Below are 22,232 nucleotides of genomic sequence, written 5' to 3' on the forward strand. Positions count from 1 at the left end.
CCAGGGATAGAGTGGTGAGTAGAAGAGGCAAGGGGCATCCTGGAAGGTCTGACACCTAGTAGGGGTTTAATAAACAGTTGCTGGATGAATCATTGATTCATTTTAGTCCACGGAAGTTCCGTCTCTGATTATGAATGGAAGACAACAGAAACATTTTTACAAATGTCTGCTCTATTTAATTAATTTTTGAGGACAATACATAAACAATTATAATGACATGGATGTGGAAGCACGAAAGGTATTCAGTAAACCAGGAGACCCAGGAGCACCAATATTTAAATACCCACGTATAGCATCACGTGCAGCCCAGCACGCTATTGTCTGTGTTCCCAAACAGTCTATAAAGGCCGTGTTTGTGTCTGGATTTCCAATTTGGCTGAAAGATGTAAAAACCCTACATTGTCAGACAGATTGCTTTGGCTATATCAGCAGAAGTGGCTTAAAAGCAAAAATGGCATTCCAGTGATTCCACCTCTACCTCCTTGATGTTGATACCCCAGTATAAAAATAGCCATTTGAAGCAAACTTCTATTTAAAAGGCAAAGAAAATATGAATAGGAAAGTATCTGTCCAGGAAAGTATAGATTCAAAACTGGTCCTTAAGTTATGAATTCTAGGAGAATCAGTTCCAAAATATCTCCAATTCATTGTATAATAAAATAGATAATGGTTTTATAGACTTGGTATAAATATATCTTCAATGTCTGATGGTTTTCTCTTAAAAGGATAGGTTCTTACTTTTCTTTTTAAAAACTGTTTACTGAGCTGCCAACTTTTTCCTCTGGTTTCATTCATTCCTTTTCCTCACAGCCCTCCCAACTCCCGCTCCACCTGGACTAATAAATAATCTGAGAAATGAGAAATTCAGGCAAAGGTCTTTTACTTGTGGTTAGGCTTACATCCTTCCAAAAAGTAAACATAACGAACACCTAAAAGTACCAGAGAAGGTGCTCCGGTATCAGTAGAAGGCACTGATCGTCATAACACAGGGAAGGCGTGATGATGTGGGTCTTCCTGTACAGACGCCAGGACAGTCCTATGAAATGACACTTTTTTTCTGAGTGTGACAGTGTTAGGCAAGAACAGGAACTGGAGGCTCTTCTCCCCTGGGTTAGGCAGCCGGGCCCTCCAGGAGCACGATTACACATGACGTGAAGGTGACTAACAGTGACGGGAATCCCAGCTGTGACAGCAGTACTGATGTCACCAGCAGTAGCTTGGCCAGATCTGTAAATTCTTCGGGTGCTTCTCATCCAGCTGATCATCCCGGATCCACTCCTTGGACAGACCACAAAATCCACCCTCACAGAAATGAAACCAGTGTATTATTCAGTTATCACTGAAAACACAACAGTCCTGGTATTTGCTAGTTTGGAAAAAGGGTGAATACTATTGCATCATTTTGGAAATCAGTTATATACAAGCTACAAAAAAAATGTATTGTTAAAAAACACACGCATGGATACTTTTGGTGGCATGGCTTTAAAACCCTGTGCTTGGATATAAAAACATTACAGGCAAAATTAATGAATAACAATTTTTATTTAAAAAAAAGAGGAAAGTATTTTACTATACCAAAACTAGTTTAAGACATATCAAAATCAAATTTTATGCAAATACCTCTGGAAAACTGAATTATATAGTTAAAATGTTAAATACAGTATATGCTTTAAAATTAATAATATATTAAGTTACTGTATATTAAAGGTATGATTTGGAAATTAGAGCTGTTTCAAAATACTGTCTGCAGATTTCATTGTTTAAGAACCCTGGGAAGTTGCCAAATCACCATGCGGTCCTCCCTTACACTGGGGGGTCTATTCTGAGTCTGGAGAGAGTCATTACATTAACATACAAATAAAAATAAGAGTAAAACACCAGGTACAATTAATTTAATTCACTTCCTGAGACTCAGAGCTCAGTGACTTGAATAAAATACGACTTTTTTTTTTTTTTTTTAAATATTGAGAACATTATCTTCTGGCAGCAGCCACTACACTTGTGTGTTACAAGTAGGTCGTAAAGATAGGGCTTCAGGGAGAAATAGAACACAGATGAACCTCTAAAGAAGGAGAAACTCTCTCAGAAGACTTATTATTCTCTTTTTATGAGGTACAAACAGAAAAATAGATAAAACATAACAACCTGGATTATAGACTACAGGGGATTTTTCATCACTAGACTTTTATGATGGTTTATGAATGATCCTTAATACAGCAGTCTTCCTACTGAGTTACCAGGAAATAATTTCGAACATCAATAAAACGGTTAAAAAGTTCACCCCACTGTAATATCCAGATCAAGAGACCTTCCCTCTTCTTTATTTTATGTATATAATAACAGACAGTCACGTCTCTCCAGACTCATGCCCAGCTGAAACTTTCATTATAATGAAGAGACAGGACAGGAAGGAAAATTCTGGTACCATTTATTTTTCCATGACAGAAATAAAGCTGCTGTTTCACAGCTTGAAAAATACACAGTAATCATTGTGTATTACAATAACTGCATAATGCTAAAGCAAGTGATCTTTCCCAGAAAACAAAAATCTGTTTTCCCTATGGCTCCTTCCCCACCCTCAACTCAAAAATTACCGTATAATAATGTCCACCTAAAGTCAGGAAGCTTCCGATGCTGCATGTCGCACGTAAGCAGTGTGATCCAGCACAGCAGGACAATGCCAGTCTCTGCTGCTGTGTCCTGCCTGTGCCCACAGGCCACCATGCTTTATAACTCTTCTTTAAAGCCTTTTCGTGTCTCCTGCCTGGCTCTGTCTTCCTCACTGGGTGCCAACCATGTGAAATAGACCTTCACGGGATCGATGTTCCAGTGCTTGTGGAACGATATGGGAACTTGGTGAGACAGGTAGTCCTTAGGGTAATCCACAGGCCGAGCCTGCAGGAAGAAGAGAGAATCCCACTCTCTCACTCATCGAAAACAGTTTTGCTTCAGAATAGCATTTAAATGCATGAAACGATTGCTCTCCTTCAATATCTGATGTTGGTTATGGGAATCTAAAAGCAAGAAGGAAAATCTTTTCCACTAATATCTTCCCTCTAAGTGTAGGCTCTTTGTTTCTGCATCTCCAGTTACTTTCGTATCCCAAATGCATCGCTTTTTGCTTCTAGGTTCCACAGTCATGCCTCTGGGATATTCCTCAACCGTGGTAATAAATGTGAAAAGTTTTCCTTGGTAAGTCATTTAAGTTACTATTATGACTTCTGCAGAAAGGCAGAAAAACTTATTTCCCAGGTCTAAAGAAACTAAAGAAACTCTGGCCATACGTGGTTGTGTGGCGAGGTGGGGCAAGGAATTTGGGGCGTTCCCACTGCCTGTCCGCTGCTCTAACTTGGAATTAGGCATATGTCTTTCAGAGTAGGGAAAGCCTAGTAAAGGAAACACCGTGGAGACAAAGCAAATCAGTGGTGTCCTGGGTCTGCGAATGGGGCTGGGGAATGAGTGCAGATTCACGCAAGGGAATTTGGGGGGCATGATCCTAGTGTTTTAAAACCGGGTTTGTGGTTGCCTAGCTCTGGAAATTTGCTAAAATTTTTCAAAGTACCCTTCACACCATTACCGTGTGTGAATTGTGTATGGTATATAAATCATACCTCAGTACAGCTGTAAAAAAAAAAAAAAAAAAAAAAGTGTGTCTACAATACAGTCCATCTCCATTTGTTACACTGTTCGGTGTGCTGTGATCTTCACAGATTAAGGAGGTTTACGTTGTGCCCAGTCTCTGTGCCTCGCCTGCAGTCTAAGCCAGCGCTCCTTCCGCGTGCACAGCCTCCCACCCTGCTCCGCCTCAGCTCCCAGGTCCTCCTCGTTCCTCACACTGACCCTGCCTGTCCGGGATTCCCTTTTGGCATTTTGGGCACAGAGGTTGATTATAGACTTCTCAGCATCACAGATGCCTCTCTCTATGCATTTTACTCTTCTAGTTTTGTCTTGTTCTTTTCCATGACCTCATTTATCAGAAATGATTAGCACATTCTAATGCTTAATAATCCAGCTCTTCACTTGGAGAGGTGAGTCCTGAGAGGCAATTAATCACTTCTGGAATCTGCATTAATAAAGGCAAAAATATTATGGATTTATTTTTTCCTGTGTTAACATCTATTTGTATCTCCAACAGTTCATTTTTAAGTGTGAAAAACAAGCAACAATTTTAATATATTGCTGGACTCAGTTTGCTAATATTTTATTACGGATTTTTGCATCTATGTTCAAGAGTAACACTGGCCTGTCCTTTACTTCTGTAATGTACCATTTTAATTTGTTAACTTTTTAGCTTTTTTTTTTTTTTTTAGTGATTTTCTTAGTGCTTGCTCTAGGGATACAATGTACATCTCTGACATTTTAGGTTAATGTTGGCCTCATAAACTGAGTTAGGAAGCATTCTTGCTTCTCTAATTCAACTTCATCAATGTATATAAGTTTAAATACATTTTCTATTTCTTCTTGAGAAATAGCCCTGCTTAAAAAGTGTAATCTGGGCTTCCCTGGTGGTGCAGTGGTTGAGAGTCCACCTGCCAATGCAGGGGACGCGGGTTCGTGCCCCGGTCTGGGAAGATCCCACATGCTGCGGAGCAGATAGGCCCGTGAGCCATGGCCGCTGAGCCTGCGCATCCGGAGCCTGTGCTCCGCAACGGGAGAGGCCACAACAGTGAAAGGCCCGCGTACCGCATAAAAAAAAAAAAAAAAAAAAAAAAAGTGTAATCTAGAAATTTCTCCATTTCATTTATTTATTTATTTTTCAATTCTTCATTATTTAAAAAAATTTTTTTAGCATCTTTATTGGAGTATAATTGCTTTACAATGGTGTGTTAGTTTCTGCTATATAACAAAGTGAATCAGCTCTACATATACATATGTCCCCATACCCCCTCCCTTTTGAGCCTCCCTCTCACTCTCCTTATCCCACCCCTCTAGGTGGTCCCAAAGCACCGAGCTGATCTCCCTGTGCTATGGAGCAGCTTCCCACTAGCCATCCATTTTACATTTGGTAGTGTATATGTTAGTGCTACTCTCTCACTTCGTCCCAGCTTACCCTTACCCTCCTGTGTCCTCAAGTCTGTTCTCTACATCTGCGTCTTTATTCCTGCCCTGCTGCTAGGTTCATCAGTACCGTTTTTTTAGATTCCATATATGTGCATTAGCATACGGTATTTGTTTTCTTTTTCTGACTTACTTCACTCTGTATGACAGACTCTAGGTCCATCCACCTCACTACAAATAACTCAATTTCGTTTCTTTTTATGGCTGAGTAACATTCCATTGTATATATGTGCCACATCTTCTTTATCCATTCGTCTGTTGATGGACATTTAGGTTGCTTCCACGTCCTGGCTATTGTAAATAGTGCTGCAGTGAACACTGTGGTACACGTCTCTTTTTGAATTATGGTTTTCTCAGGGTATATGCCCAGTAGTGGGATTGCTGGGTCATATGGTAGTTCTATTTTCAGTTTTTTAAGGAACCTCCATACTGTTCTCCATAGTGGCTGTATCTATTTACATTCCCACTAACAGTGCAAGAGGGTTCCCTTTTCTCCACACCCTCTCCAGCATTTATTGTTTGTAAATTTTTTGATGATGGCCATTCTGACGGGTGTGAGGTGATACCTCACTGTGGTTTTGATTTGCATTTCTCTAATGATTAGTGACGTTGAGCCTCTTTTCATGTGTTTGTTGGCAATCTGTATGTCTATTTTGGAGAAACGTCTATCTCCATTTCATTTAAATTGTCTAATTTGTTGGCATAATTGTGGTAGGGTATAATGATACCCCTCCTTCATTTCTGATTTTGGCAATTTTTGTCCTCTCTTTCTCTTGGTCAAGCTAGCTAAAGGTTTACCAAATTAGAGCTCATTTTTGGCTTAATTGATTTTCTCTATTTTTCTGTTTTCTATTTCACTGATTTGTGCTCTGATCTTTAGTATTTCTTTTATTCCACATAGTTCAGATTTGATATTCTTTTGCTTCTCAATGTAGAAACTTAGATTATTGATTTAATACCTTTATTCCTTTCTAACATGTTTAAAACTGTAAATTTCCTTCTAACCACTATATAGCTCCACTCAAAGTTTTTGATATGTTGTGTTTTTTCATTCCATTGAAGGTATTTTCTAATTTTCCTTATGATTTCTTTTTTGACCCATGGGTTATTTTAAAGTGTGTTGTTTAATTTCCAAATATTGGGGGAATTTCCCCAATTTTTTTCTCGATTTCTAATTTCATTCCATTGTTCTGGGAGGTGAGTCTTGTTTTATGACTTAGCATATGGCCTATCCTGGAGAATGTTCTGTATACATTTGAAAAGAATGTTCATTCTGTTGTTGTCGGTGAAATACTTTATATGTGACAGGTCACGTCGTAGTTAATACTTGTCTCTTTCTCTTTTCAATTCTGTCTATTTATGTTTCATGTAATTTGAAGATCTGTTATTAGCTGTATATACACATTTATAATTGTTTTATTCTCATGATGTATTGACCTTTGTCATGAAATGGCCTATTTTCTGTCTAGTAATATTTCTGTTCTTAAAATCTATTGTTTTTAATATTACTATAGCCACTCAAGCTCTCTGTGATGAACTGTTTGCACGGTATATCTTTTTTATTTAAATTTTAAAATTGAAGTATAGTTAATTTACAATGTTGTGTTAGTTTCAGGTGTATAGCAAAGTGATTCATATTTTATATACATATATATAAAATCTGAATATATATATAAAATATATATATTATATATATATATTCCTTCCATTATAGATTACAAGATATTGAATATAGTTCCCTGAGCTACATACAATAGGTCCTTGTTGTTTACATATACATGCTACTATATATAAAATAGATAAACTCCTAATTTATCCCCCAACCCCCACTATCTCTTTTGGTAACTATGTCTAAGAGTCTATTTCTGTTTTGTAAATAAGTTCATTTATATCATTTTTTAGATTCCACATACAAATAGTGTCATATGATTTTTGTCTTTATCGGACTTACTTTACTTAATATGATAACCTCTAGGTCCATCCATGTTGCTGCAAATGGCATTATTTCATTCTTTTCTGTGGCTGAGTAATATTCCATTGTGTATATATATCACATCTTCTTTATCCATTCCTCTGTTGATGGACATTTAGGTTGCTTCCCTGTCTTGGCTATTGTAAATAGTGCTGCAGTGAACGTTCAGGTGCATGTATCTTTTCAAATTATGGATTTCTCTGGATATATGCCCAGGAGTGGGATTGCAGGATCATATGGTAACTCTATTTTTAGTTTTTTAAGGAACCTCCATATTGTCCTCCATAGTGGCTGCACCAATTTACATTCCTCTCTATGATCAACTGTTTGCATGGTATATCTTTTCCTTTTATATTCAATCTGTTTGTGTCTATGAATCTAAAGTATACTTGACTCTTATAGACAACATATAAACAAATCATGCTTTTTATCCAGTCTGATAATCTCTGCCCTTTGACTGAGGTATTTATTAGTCCATTCATATTTATGTAATACTTGATATAGCTGTATTTTCATCAGCCATTTGCCATTTTATATACTATTGTTTTTGTTTTGGTTTTTTTTGATACCTTGTTTTTATTTCCTTTTGCTATATACCAGGATGTGGTATTGCTGCAACATATGGTGCTATATTTAATTTTTTGAGCAAACTCTACAGTTTTTCTGTAGTGTATATGCCATTTTTTAATACATTTTTTTTTGTCCATCTGTTCCTCCTTTATTGCCCTTTTTTGTTAAAATCTCTTAGTGTACATTTAAGTCTCTTAAAAATATAGCTAAAACATCAAAAAAGTTAGTTTCTTAAAGGTTTCTCTAGGGATAACATGTATCTTTAACTTATTGGTTAATACTGACTTAACTCCAACAAAATTAACCTTGCCCCAATAAAGCTCCACTTCTTTCCCCTGCCTTTGTTCTACTGTCATCATATATATTGCATTTATCTATGTTATAAAGTCAACAATATAGTTATATTGTTTTAAACAATCTTGTGAAAGAAATTAGGAGAAAAATATCTGTATGTATATATACACATCCATATATTTTATGTTCATACACAGACACGTTTTCCTCTTATATACACACATATGTATATACACACAAACATGTATATACATAGTCTTTCCAGTGTACTTAATTCCTTCCTATATATTCCAGGTACCACATGGTGCCATTTTCTTTCAGCCCAAAGAATTTTCTTTAGTTTTTTTAAGGGAAGGTCTGTTAGCAAAGAATTCTCTCACTTTTTGTTTATCTGGGAATGTCTTTATTCCACTTCCATTTGGGAAGGATAGTTTTACTGGATATAGAATTTCTGGTTAACTTTCTTTTTTTCTTTCTGCCTTCAGGCCTCTTATTTCGAATGAGAAATCAGCCAGTAACATTTTAATTTCCATTTTCATTACGTTTTTTGTTGCTTTTAAGATTTTCCCTTTGTCATTGTTTTTCAATGATTTGACTATAACATGTTCATGTGTGATTCTTTTCCTGATAATCCTACTTGGGCCTTGTTGAGTTTCTCAGATCAATAGATTGTTTCTCATTACATTTTTGAGAAAATGTATTTCTTCAAAAAAATTGTATTGTCTTTGTCCCTTTCTTTCTCCCTTCTCTTTTTAAAAAGGACCCCCATTAAATGTATGTTGGTATACTTTGTTTTACCACTTGTCTTTGAGGCTGTGTTCATTTTTCTTCAGTCTTTTTTCTGTTCTTTGGATTAGGTAATTTCTATTGATCGGCCTTCAAATGTACTGATTGTTTCTTTTGCCATCTCAAATCTACTGTTATGTCCATTTAGATAATTTCTCATTTCTTTTATTGGGTTTTACAACTATAGAATTTTCATTTGGTTCTTTATCATAGTTTCTATTGTTCTATTAAGACTTGCCATTTGTTGAGTTAATGTAATCATATTTTCCTTTGACTACAGTTTCCTTTAATTCTGTGAATATAGTTTTTTTTTTTATTATTATTAGCTGCTTTGAAGTCTTTGTCTGTCAAACCCAACATCTGGTCCCATTCAGAGTCCATTTCTGTTGATCGGAGTCCATTTCCGTTGACTACATTTTTTCCCTGAGTTCAGTGTTGCTTTGCATGTTTCATAGTAATTGACTGGAAACTGGTTATTTTTAAATAATGTATTATAGCAACTCACAAATCTGTTTACCACTCCTTTTTAAAAACTAATCTGCCTGAACTTACACTGTGGAATCTTTCTCCCTAGAGTGTGTGGCTGCTGGTTTTCCAAGTTTTAGTTCTTACTTTTATTCTTTAGGATGACTTTCTAGAAGTCACTCCTGTGCCTGAATAACTTAGTAGTTAGTTTATAATATAGGCAGAGATTGTGCTCAAACGTCTCAAGCCCATAAAGCTTCAATCCGTGTGTGGATTGGAAAGGACATTCAAAGCTTCAGTGGGTTTTCAAACATGCCTTGGCTTGTTAATTACTTTCATCCACTGTCCCATGTGCATGCACATAGTTTCCCAGTGGGCCAGAGAATTGTGGCCAGCTTCTCTAGCCCTGCTATGCTCTCTTATTTCCAGGGTATTAGGTATTAAACTTCTGACCAATAATCCCTTCACTGTAACTGAGACTGCAACCTCGGACCAGTGAAGATGCAGGTTTTTGTTTGTTTCCTACCCAAATTTGACAATTTTAGCTGACATACCTGTGGGTTTTCATCTCTCCCACAAATCAAGTCCACCCCCTCTGACAGCAAACCTGTTGTTTTTTCCAACCAGGCCCATACTGGTGAACTACTGCTGCTCTCCCCAACCAAGCTGGGATGGAAGGTGGGTAGCGTGTGGGGATTTCAGGCAGAAAGGCCTCAGACTCTGTTGCTCTTACCCAGAACTACAGTAGTTTTTCAGGAATTAATGCTTCTCAGTGCTTTTTGATTGACTTCCAGATTCCTGAAATAGTTATTTTGACAATTTTGTGCAGAGGATTCACTGACCATTGCACACTGCCATACCCATTAGTAGCATATAATTTTGGAAGAGCAGAAAACCACATGTGCTAGATACTTTGTTTTGAACAGAGGGATATACTAGACATTCCTTGAGGCTTCCTTCTGAACCTGTGATCTCACAATAACCTTCCCTGACTAAAAGGAGAAGAAATGTGGCCCAGGCAACTTTGTATCTGAGCTTGTTTCCAAATGCCTGCTCTAACTTACCAGGAATCCTAGATTTTATCTCTTTCTCAATATGAACAAATACACTGTTTGGACCAGTGTTCAAACATTACAAATGGAAAGTAATGTCCAAATCAGAGCAAACTCTTCAACGAGGCTTAAGAATTAGAAGATAAAGCAGTGTCTGTTGGGGAGGATACATTCTGAGCATACTTTATGACTTTGGAAAGGTTTTAAATTTATTATGTGAATTAGAGAAATCAAGAGTTTTAAAGTATGGGAAACAACAATTAAAAAAAATATAAATTATCTTCAAAGGATTTTACATAAGGATTATTTTCCTTCTTTCTTTTCTCCTTATCATTTCATTTAGTAACGTATTCTTCCCTAAGTGAAAAAGGCTGCTTGGTGCAGTGGTTAAGAATCCACCTGCCAACACAGGGGAGACGGGTTCGAGCCCTGGCCTGGAAAGATCCCACATGCCGCGGAGCAACTAAGCCCATGCGCCACAACTGCTGAAGCCCACAGGCCTAGAGCCCGTGCTCTTCAACAAGAAAAGCCACTGCGATGAGAGGCCCGCACACTGCAACGAAGAGTAGCCGCTGCTCGCCGCAACTAGAGAAAGCCCGCGCGCAACAACGAAGAGCCAACTCAGCCATAAATAAATAAATAATAAAATAAATAAAAACCTAAGACTATGATAGTAACAGTGATAAATTATTTCCCTTATACACCAACAGTTTTAATTACCCTTCCTTTCTGTGAGTGAAACATTATGAGATACAGGGAGAGAGAGGGCAAGAGAGAATAACTTGCTTTTCTAAGTCCTGTAATACCACACATAGGCTCAAGGTTTTAAAACATGGCAAAGTACCTTCTGACTAGTACCAGGAGGGAGGTTTCTCATACATTTCCTCTTATAAAGGTCTATCTTTATCTTTCCTTGCAGTCCTCAAGAATGCAGAAATGGATTCTGCCTTTCCTGGTAATGCAAGCACTTTCTTTGCCTTGTTCAAGTGATCCCCTATAGTGCTATTTCTGTCATGCCCAATTCTCTACATGGCTATGATAGCGCTTGCTACTGGTTACTAAATAAAGCATGAAGACTATATTTTCAATGTAAGGGAGGGCACTTAAAATACCTATGCATTCAAATTTCAAAAAGCTTTGGATTTCTTAAAGGAGAGCATTAAGTGAATGTGGGCTCTGGTTATTTTTAGTGCAAATATATCTGCTATTATTCTTACAGCATCAGAATAGTCACTGATCAGAATACTCACTAACCCAATTCTTCAAAAAAGAAACTACTAAAAAGGTTGCAAAAGGATTCCCCTCTTACCCCACACTGCAGGATGGTGAAACTATTAGCACCAACCACCCCTGGTAAACATCATCTCATCTCTTCTATAACCCCCAGAGTATATGCTTATTGAGATATTATACTGAAATTTAATTAAGTTTAGCCTGTCAGTTTAATAGCAACCAAAGGGGAGAAAGCCCAATAGACAGTGTAAGGACTGAGGACAGTGTAGAACTGCAAACACTTGGTGGCTAGCGGGACAACGTTAGGTCAGTCCTGTATATTTTTAAATAGCATCTGATAATTTTTAAATACCATCAATTTTTTTTTTAACTCAAAGAAAAAAAAAAAGAACAGCTTTTACCTGAGCCTGCAAGGATGCTGGTCAAACCCCATTTCATTTTCTAGATGTTTCTGTGTTCCATCTTCATGCTGTACCTGGTACAGCATCAACCCTCTGGACAAAGAGGTCTGTTAAGGATTTCCCCCTGGAGCCTGTCCACACAGTTCTTAAGACTGTTTCCAGAAGAATAGGTGAAGGGAAAGCAGTAGTACCTTCAAGTGAGAAGAAACCCCACTCTCTCCCTCTGAGGTAGGAATAAAAACATTTTTCTCACCTGATGGAAGAGAGGGCTGTGTGTCACAGGGACTCCTAACCCACTAAAGCACATCCCCAGGACCATATCATCTGGAGCGTCATTGCTGTAGCAGCGACACTTGCTGGCGAGAAGTCTCTTGATTGCCTCTCTGCTGAAGACCATCCTGGGGGAAGCCAGAGCAGACAGAGAAGGGCGGTTAGCTCCACAACCAGGAATCTGTATAAGGAAACAGAGTTCAGAGCCACATTTCTGATAAAGATGTTGACATCAGCAGTGTTTTATATTTGTTATTCTGAGGAAGATGTTTCTGTGTTTCTATGAAAGGAAAAGCACTTTTAATATGTTTGCCTATCAGGCAATTTTATTTCTTTATATATATCCTATACACTAACACTTGGCAGTGTTCTTTTTCTAGTATGTCACTGGAAAATTAGAATAGTTCTTAAGTTTACACACTCGATGAGATCAGTAACAAAATCCGCCAACATTCCCAGCAGGTAGATGGGCCCAGAAATACTAGGTACCTCAGTTACACAGGTGATGACTGACAATGACATCAAATCTAATTGAAAAAATCCATGCATGGTCCAAGTGATTCCAGTCCACCAAAGCTTCCTTAAGGTAATTTCGAGAAAGGGGAAAAAAGAGAGAGGGAGAAAGAGATTGATTTGCCTCAAATAGTGCTAAGACACTGCTTGACCAGATACATTGGGTACTTTCTGGTGGAACTCACAGCCATCCCCACCTTTCTGTGCTCTCCTCAGCATTGCAGGAGGCTAGAAACTCTACAATATTTTCCAGACTCCCTGGCCAGATGGGTCCTGGCTTCGTCCTGACGATAAAGGGGCCAGTACTGGGGGAGGCCATCTGCTTCTGGCTCTGGTGGCCTCTGTGGCAGAGGCAGGTGATGGGGCGTGGGTAGCCACAGGCTCCAGCACAGCCGGCATGGGATGGCAGAGCGTCGGTGATGGTCCCAAAGCAGCGGTGACCTGGAGCCCGTCCCAGGTCTGCCCCAGATGCAGTGCTGTTAACCCGACAGTAGCAGCGGCCACAGCAACCCGCACCAATAGGCCCCAGAAACCAGCACCCTTTGCTCCTTCAGCCTCAGAGGCAACAGAGCTTCCTATAGTTACTGAGCTCTGGGTAAAGACACCTGCTCCCCCTTATTCCTCTGGCCCTTTCCAATACATTTGTACCAAGTTCCTGCAATAAATTCTCCTCTTTTAAAAAATATAGATTGGTTTCTGCTTTCCCTTCTGGTCCTAGAGTAGTAATGGATCTTCTCATATCATGAATAACCCAATAGCTGATAGGGCTGATATGGTTCACAAGTTCATTCCCAACAAGCAACAACTTTCTTGAAGGCAAAACTATCTAAAATTTATCCATATATTCCCGTAGCCAAATACAGGGTCTCACATACAGTAAGCCCTTAGTAAAAGTCTAATGATCCAACAAGTGAGAACAAAGCTGCCTTTGCAAAGCTCTTCCCCAGGGAGGGAGAGTTCTATGAATCAGTCTAGTCGGGAAGGAGAGAGGACAGAGCATTTGAGCACGATCCCTGACGCAAGCATGTCGATTCCTGCTCAGCTGGGCTCAGTTCAGTGCCATATAACTAACACCAGTGACCACGGCTGGTGATGCAGCGACACGGAAGTCACTCCCTGCCCGTGCTGAGATGTCAGAAGACTGGATGGAATATGACCAAACAGGAGGAAAAGGAAGCTCTTTACTTAAGGTGATACAAGGAAATATGACCGTACAAGAAGAAAAAAAAAAAGTGCCTATGAGCTATATAACAGGGAAAACTGCAAGTCTGAAAACTCACCGTAAACTGCCTCTCTCTTAAAAATCTAGTGCCCATCAGGGACTCAGGGCCTCACACCTACGTGCTGAGCCAAATTCCTGCTCTACTGACCAATCCCAGGAAAGAGCCTGTGTGAGGGGACATGGGTTCACCATAAACAGACATTTCCCTTAAAGTGTCTGCCTGATGCCCTGTCAAGGAAAGTTTCATAGGTAACTAATTGTCCCAATCACAGTGGGCATCTCGTCCTCTTAAACCCTGTTTGAATAAAAATGCTTCTCTTCTGCCAGCATCCAGTAGAACGAAAAAGAAAGCCTTTCATTTTGGCCTGCTCTACCCACCCCCCCACCCCCCAAAAGAAAAATTACCAGTTACAGCACAGTATGTCTGTTCTGCCAACTTTTAAATATTAAAAAGATGTTGATCAATAAAACCAAGAGCTGGTTCTTTGAAAGGGTAAACAAAATTGACAAACCTCTGGTCAGGCTCACCAAGAAGAAAAGAGACAGAAACCAAATAAAAAGAAATGAAAAGGGAGCCATCTCAACCGATACCACAGAAATACAAAAAACCATAAGGGAATACTATGAACAATTATATGCCAACAAATTTGACAACCTAGAAGAAATGGACAACTTTCTAGAAACATACAGCCCACCAAAACTGAAGCAAGAAGAAATAGATAATTCGAACAGACCCATCACTAGAAGTGAAATAGAATCTGTAATAAAAAATTTTAAAAAACTCCCTACAAACAAAAGTCCAGGACAAGATAGTGTCACAGGCAAATTCTACAAAACACGCAAATAACTTAAACTGATCCTTCTCAAACTCTTCCAAAAGATTGCAGAGGCGAGAACACTCCCAAAAACATTCTATGAAGCCACCATCACCCTGATACCAAAACCAGACAGACAGCACCAGAAAAGAAAATTACAGGCCAGTATCTTTGATGAATATAGATGCAAAAATTCTCAACAAAATGTTAGCAAACTGAATCCAACAACACATAAAAAAGATCATACACCATGACCAAGTGGGATTCATCCCAAGTTCACAAGGATGGTTCAACACATGCAAATTAATCAATGTAATACACCACATAAACAAAAGAAAAGTAAAAAACCACATGATATCTCACTAGATGCAGAAAAAGCATTTGACAAAATTCAACATCCATTCATGATAAAAGCTCTTACCAAAGTGGGTATAGAGGGAACATATCTCAACATAATAAAGGCCATTTATGACAAACCCACAGCCAATATAATACTCAACAGTGAAAAGCTGAAAGCCTTCCTGCTAAAATCTGGAACAAGACAAGGATGTCCACTCTCACCACTTCTATTCAACATAGTATTGGAAGTCCCAGCCACAGCTATCAGACAAGAAAAATAAATAAAAGGTATCCAAATTGGAAGGGAAGAGGTAAAATTGTCACTATATGCAAAGGACATGATACCATAGACTCCACACAAATACAGCTAGGTCTAATAAATGAATTCAGCAAAGTAGCAGGATACAAGATTAACATTCAGAAATTGGTTGCATTTCTTTACACTAACAATGAAATATCAGGAAGGGAATGTAAAAAAAAAAAAAAAAACCAATATCTTTTAAAATCACACCAAAAAAATAAAACACCTGGGAATAAACCTGACCAAGAAGGTGAAAGACTTATATGCTGAGAATTATAAAACATTAATAAAGGAAGTTAAAGAGGATTCAAAGAAATGGAAAGATATCCCATGCTTGTTAAAATGGCAATACTACCCAAAGCAATCAACAGATTTAATGAAATCCCTATCAAATTACCCATGACATTTTTCACAGAACTAGAATAATCCAAAAATTTACATAAAAGCAAAAATTAAAAAAAGAAAGAAAGGGCCTCCCTGGTGGCGCAGTGGTTGAGAGTCCACCTGTTGATGCAGAGGACACAGGTTCGTGCCCCAGTCCGGGAAGATCCCACATGCCGCACAGTGGCTGGGCCCATGTGCCATGGCCGCTGAGCCTGCGCATCCAGAGCCTGTGCTCTGCAACGGGGAGGCTACAACAGTGAGAAGCCCGCCTACCGCAAAAAAAAAAAACAAACCAGAATTGCCAAAGCAATCCTGAGGGGGGGAAAAAACAAACCAGGAGGTATAACTCTCCCAGGCTTCAGACACTACTACAAAGCTACAGTAATCAAAACAGTGTGGTATTGGTACAAAAACAGACATACGGATCAATGGAATGGAACAGAGAGCCCAGAAATAAACCCACACACCTACAGTCAATTAATCTTCAACAAAGGAGACAAGAATATAAAATGGGAAAAACATATGAAAATGTGTTTCCCAGTCTCTTCAGCAAGTGGTGCTGGGAAAGTTGGACAGCTGCATATAAATCAATGAAGTTATTAGAACACACCCTCACACCATGCACACACACAAAAAACAAACCTTAAAATGGCTTAAAGACTTAAAACATAAGACATGACACCATAAAACTCCTAGAAGAAAACATAGGCAAAATATTCTCTGACATAAATTGCACCAGTGTTTTCTTAGGTCAGTCTCCCAAGGCAATAGAAATAAAAGCAAAAATAAACAAATGAGACCTAGTCAAACTTACAAGCTTTGGCACGACAAAGGAAACCATAAAAAAAAATGAAAAGACAACCTACAGAATGGGAGAAAATATTTGCAAATGATGCAACCGACAAGGGCTTAATCTCCAAAATATACAAACAGCTCACAAAACTCAACAACAAGAAAAACAACCCAATCGAAAAATGGGCAGAAGACCTTAATAGACATTTCTGCAAAGAAGACATACAGATGGCCAGTAGGCACAGGAGAAGATGCTCAACATCACTAATTATTAGAGAAATGCAAATCAAAACTACAATGAGGTACCACCTCACACCGGTCGGAATGGCCATCATTAAAAAGTCTACAAATAGCAAATGCTGGAGAGGGTGTGGAGAAAAGGGAACCCTCTTGCACTGTTGGTGTGAATGTAAGTTGGTGTAGCCACTATGGAAAACAGTATGGAGGTTCCTCAGAAACCTAAAGATAGAGTTACCATATGACCCAGGAGTCCTACTCCTGGGCATATACCCAGACAAAACTATAATTCAAAAAGATACATGCACCCCTATGTTCATAGCAGCACTATTCACAATAGCCAAGACAGGGAAACAACTAAAATGTCCATCGACAGATGAATGGATAAAGAAGATGTGGTACATATATAAAATGGAATACTACTCAGCCATAAAAAAACAATAATGCCATTTGTAGCAACATGAATGCAACTAGAGATTATCATACTAAGTGAAGTCAGAAAAAGACAAATACCTTATGATATCACTTATATGTGGAATCTAAAATATGGAACAAATGAACCTATCTACAAAACAGAAACAGACTCACAGACATAGAGAATAGACTTGTGTTTGCCAAGGGGGCGGGGGGAAGGAGAGGGATGGACTGGGAGTTTGGGATTAGCAGATGCAAACTCTTACGTTTAGAATGGCTAAACAACAAGGTCCTCCTGTATAGCACAGGAACTATATCCAGTCTCCTGGGATAAACCATAATGGAAAAGAATATAAAAAGAGAATGTATATATGTGTATAGCTGAGTCACTTTGCTGTACAGCAGAAATTAGCACAACACTGTAAATCAACTACACATCAATTAAAAAAATTAAAAGAATGTTAATAAAAAACATGTTGAAAGGCTGTAAGACTAATAATATGACTTCCTTTAATATACAATATACTAAGTTTAAAAATAAGAAAAACTGTAATGAGAGGCAGGGATTTGCCCAAGGGAATACCTGCAAACCAAGAACAGCCATGCAGCGTAGCAACAAACAAACACACACACACCACGTACAGAAGATAAACTGCATCGTCAGAAACGGGCCTGCCCCCCTGGACTCCTAGCAGATGAACACAGGTCACAGCTGTCTCTTTGGGCAACACTGCCAGGGCCTCTTCATCCTGACCACAGCTTCCTACCCAAATATATGTAAGGAAGTATTTTCAAAAAAGAAAATAGTTATTGAACTAATTGCCTCCAAATACCCAAACTTTCAAGAAGTAAGCAACAAAGCGGAAAACGGACACTTGGATTCAAATAGTACAAAGGTCTCATTTTCCAAACAATACAGAGTACCTACACATAAATCCCTGGAGTCCACACTCCTGGGTTAGCTCTGATAAGTGGGGTTTAAGAGGGGTGATTTAAGGCAATGGTTTTCAAAAACTTATTTGACTATAACACAGTGAGAAAAGAAGAAACACAGTTCATATGTAACCATTTATGTTTTGTGTATGTGTGTGTAGGTGTATAAAAACTGGAAAAATATCACATAACCATAATACTCTTACTACATGTGATGTACGTGATATATCTGTTATTCTATTCCATTCTGAATTTCATTATTTTTAAATGATGGTATGATCCATTAATTGGTTTTACCATCCATTAGTTGATCCTGACTTGCTGATAAAAAAAAGCTGATTCTTAAGCTAGATCACCAGAAAAGTCTCTTGTAATATTAGAGAAACTATTATGTCTGCAGCTTTTATCAATGGTAGATATAAGACCATCTCATGAAGAATGTTTCTGCATCTTTGTAAAGTGCTACTAAGAACAGAATATTACACTGGTCAATGTTAGTCATGTAAAGATTAGTACCAGTGTTCACGCATCTATTTATTCATTTATCCCTTGTATCCTGTAAAAAATGAGTCCCCATGCTAGGAAGGGGGAATGGAATGGGAAAGGAGACTCAGGTGCTGCCTTCAAATAATTCATAATCTGGGTGGAAAACAGAAAAGTAAATAGGCAATTAGATGATAAAGGTTTGTATAATATGCTATGAAAGTATATTAGAAAGGCATCAAACCCAGATTTCAGGGGCTGGACTAGGCTGAGGCTTCCGGGAATAAGTAACTGATAGCGCTATCAAGTCCAAATGAAGGAGGAGGATTGGCCAGGTGACAGGCAGGAGGCTGGGGTGAGGGAGAGTGCTGTGTACAGACCAGCAGACGCCGTATCTGAGCGGAGGAGTTAAAAACATAGTGCCTCTGAGGAACTGAAACAGGTTCAGCACAAATTCTTTTAAGATGAGGGTGCAGATAAATGAGGCTAAGAAGGTAAGACAGCATCTGCCAAGATCACAGGAGGCCTGGTAAGCCTCAGTGAGGAATCTGGGCTTATATTCTCACGGCAACGAGCGGTTATAAAAGGATGTGAAAGACCTTCACTCCCCTGGTGACGCAAAGAAAAATCCAAATAAAATAAAAATCGCATTAACCTATGAAACTGTTGAAGAGATGGATGACATGACGCCTAGGTGCTTCCAGGGAGGAGCCCTGCCCGGGGGAGCAGCGAGCGGGCAAAGTGGGTCTGGGGGTGGGAAGGCGGAAGGAAAGACCCGCTGAAGACTTTAGCTCCACGGCCTCAGGGGCACCCGGGAAGGCTGGGAATTAGGCCAACAAGAGGTGGTTAAAATTGAGGCCTGATCCAGATCAACGTGACTCTGGTTGACACCTGAACGATTATCTCCTAGTCAGATGACAAAAGTAGGAAAGAGTTCGCACTAAAATCCACGGGGAGGCAGTGCAGGCCCCCGAGCAGGGGAGCGAGAGGACCAGGTGCTTTCAGAGAAGCTGTGTGACTGCGGCGCGGAGGACGATGACGGGCAGGGAGACCAGGAGGCTGTGGCTGTTCCTTCCGGGTTCAAAGGATTAACACCTTCCTGCTACAAAACATACAACCCCCGGTACAAAGAACCGGGCCCTTTACAAAAGGGGAAAGCTCTGGCTTAATGGGCACCAGCACCTCACCCAGGAAACGAATGCATCACCATAAGCCTGCAAAGAGCGGGAACCTTTTTTTTTCACGAGGATGAGCTCAATACGCCTTGGCTTTAAGCTTTAGTGTCTTCTCAAAGGCCTCTGTGGACCTCTGTCTCCTATTGCTAATGGAGGACCAACCTTAGCACTGGATCAACAAAGATCAGTACTCCTGCCCCGGCCTGGTCATCACTAGGAAGGGGTCACCTCCGTAACAATGCTGCCGTCACCACTGAACGGGCCAGAGCAAACCAGAACACCTGGAATACGACCCCGCAGCTGTAGTCCTGCAGCAGGTTCTAATGTAGGAGATCGCAAAGTAAGAATATAAAGTCCTAGCCTTCAGAAGTCTATAATCCAGTGCCTAGAATGTGGCTCAGCACATAGTGGACATTCAACAAAAACCTGCTGAATAAATTTAAATTACTAGAGTGGATGACAAGACTCTCCCTAAATACCCCAATAGCAAACACTATAGCAATAATAGAACAGACTAACTGCTCAGTTGATTTACTTATATAAATCAAATCAAAAATCTTTCCCCATAAGAGATTAGGCAGATGCTTATTTAAAAGCACTGATTTTGTATGGAGGTTCCTTAAAAAACTACAAATAGAACTACCATATGACCCAGCAATCCCATACTGGGCATATACCCTGAGAAAACCATAATTCAAAAAGAGACATGTACCAAAATGTTCATTGCAGCTCATTTACAATAGCCAGGACATGGAAGCAACCTAAGTGTCCATCATCAGATGAATGGATAAAGAAGATGTGGCACATATATACAATGGAATATTACTCAGCCATAGAGAGAAAAGAAATTGAGCTATTTGTAATGAGGTGGATGGACCTAGAGTCTGTCATACAGAGTGAAGTAAGTCAGAAAGAGAAAGACAAATACCATATGCTAACACATATATATGGAATTTAAGAAAAAAAATGTCATGAAGAACCTAGGGATAAAACAGGAATAAAGACACAGACCTACTTGTGAATGGACTTGAGGATATGGGGAGAGGGAAGGGTAAGCTGTGACAAAGCGAGAGAGAGGCATGGACATATATACACTACCAAGCGTAAGGTAGATAGCTAGTGGGAAGCAGCTGCATAGCACAGGGAGATCAGCTCGGTGCTTTGTGACCTCCTGGAGGGGTGGGATAGGGAGGGTGGGAGGGAGGGAGATGCAAGAGGGAAGGGATATGGAAACAGATGTATATGTATAACTGATTCACTTTGTTATAAAGCAGAAACTAACACAGCATTGTGAAGAAAAAAAAAATATTATTGGGACAATTGCCAAACTTGAATAGGGCTTCTAGACAAAGGATATATGGGAGTTCTTTGCATAATTCTTGCAACTTTCTGTAAGTTTGAAATTTTTTCTAATACTGTAAGTTGTTTCCCAATAAAAAGTGAAAAACAAAAAAAAGCAAAAACAAAAAAAAATAATAAAAGCACTGATTTTTAACTGTTATTTAAACCCTATAAGTCCCACAGAAATATCACTTAATTGCTTAAGTCTAAACTTCTAGGGGCTTCCCTGGTGGTGCAGTGGTTGAGAGTCTGCCTGCCTATGCGGGGGATAAGGGTTCGTGCCCCAGTCTGGGAAGATCCCACATGCCGCGGAGCGGCTGGGTCCGTGAGCCATGGCCGCTGAGCCTGCGCGTCCGGAGCCTGTGCTCCGCAACGGGAGAGGCCACAGCAGTGAGAGGCCCGTGTACTGCAAAAAAAAAAAAAAGAAATAAACTTCTATACCACTCTTTTCCCAAATGTGATTTATAAGCACCGGGTAATTAAAAAGTCTAATGACTTATTTTCTGAAATTAAAATCTATATCCAAAACTTTTTGCATTTAGACTATCAAAATAACTGGCTGCCTAGAAGCACTCACAACTAAAGGGACATTTCTACCAAGTTCCCTGACATACGTTACTGTCTCTTCAAGGAGTAAAATATTCTTCACTGTGGGTTCTTTTTAATGTTCACTTTCCTATTACAGTAGCAGCTCCCACTGACAGAACACTTGCGTATCAGTATAGATCCCATGGCCACAGACCCATCTCTGCATCCTGGAAACGGAAGTGTAATGTTGTGAGTATCTGCAGAAAGCCATGCTCATAGTTACCCTCCTCCTCCTGTGACGTAGCTGTAGCCGCCGGTGCCCAGGCCATAGCCGTAACGCTCTCCCAGAAACACGGGTTCACTGGCATCGTAACAGCTCAGCAGGTGCTGGAGCCTGGAGATGCTAAGATTCCCAAGGGAATAGAAGCGATAATCACTTAATTCAAATGTGTTTTCAGAGTAAATATTTCATGCTTCTTACAGCCCACTGGTTATATTATGCAATACTATATGGAAGTCATTTAGAGATGAAATTCAAGAGACTTACAGAAGAAAGATTTTTTTTAAAAAAGAAAAAAAAATTGAACACTGTTCATTACTGGAAACAGGAGAGAAACAAGGGCCTCCTCTGCAGTGTTACCAAGCCCCTGCCGG

The 22,232-nt window shown here is 39.4% G+C and overlaps 1 protein-coding gene across 2 annotated transcripts in view; it reads right to left on the reverse strand.

The window, feature by feature from the left end:
• Positions 1–2,411: 2,411 nt before the first annotated feature.
• Positions 2,412–22,232, reverse strand: part of B3GLCT (beta 3-glucosyltransferase) — a gene marked incomplete at its 5' end in the record, with an annotated part of 115,369 nt that continues 95,548 nt past the window's right edge. For both annotated transcript variants that reach the window (XM_079722037.1, XM_079722036.1), the window contains 3 exons: positions 2,412–2,895; positions 12,085–12,229; positions 21,862–21,981. In XM_079722037.1, the coding sequence (XP_079578163.1) occupies positions 2,728–2,895; positions 12,085–12,229; positions 21,862–21,981 (433 nt within the window). In that variant the 3' untranslated portion in view covers positions 2,412–2,727. The remainder of the gene's footprint in view (positions 2,896–12,084; positions 12,230–21,861; positions 21,982–22,232) is intronic.

This window comes from Hyperoodon ampullatus, assembly GCF_949752795.1.
Source record: "Hyperoodon ampullatus genome assembly, chromosome: 16".
Classification (NCBI taxonomy): domain Eukaryota; kingdom Metazoa; phylum Chordata; class Mammalia; order Artiodactyla; family Ziphiidae; genus Hyperoodon; species Hyperoodon ampullatus.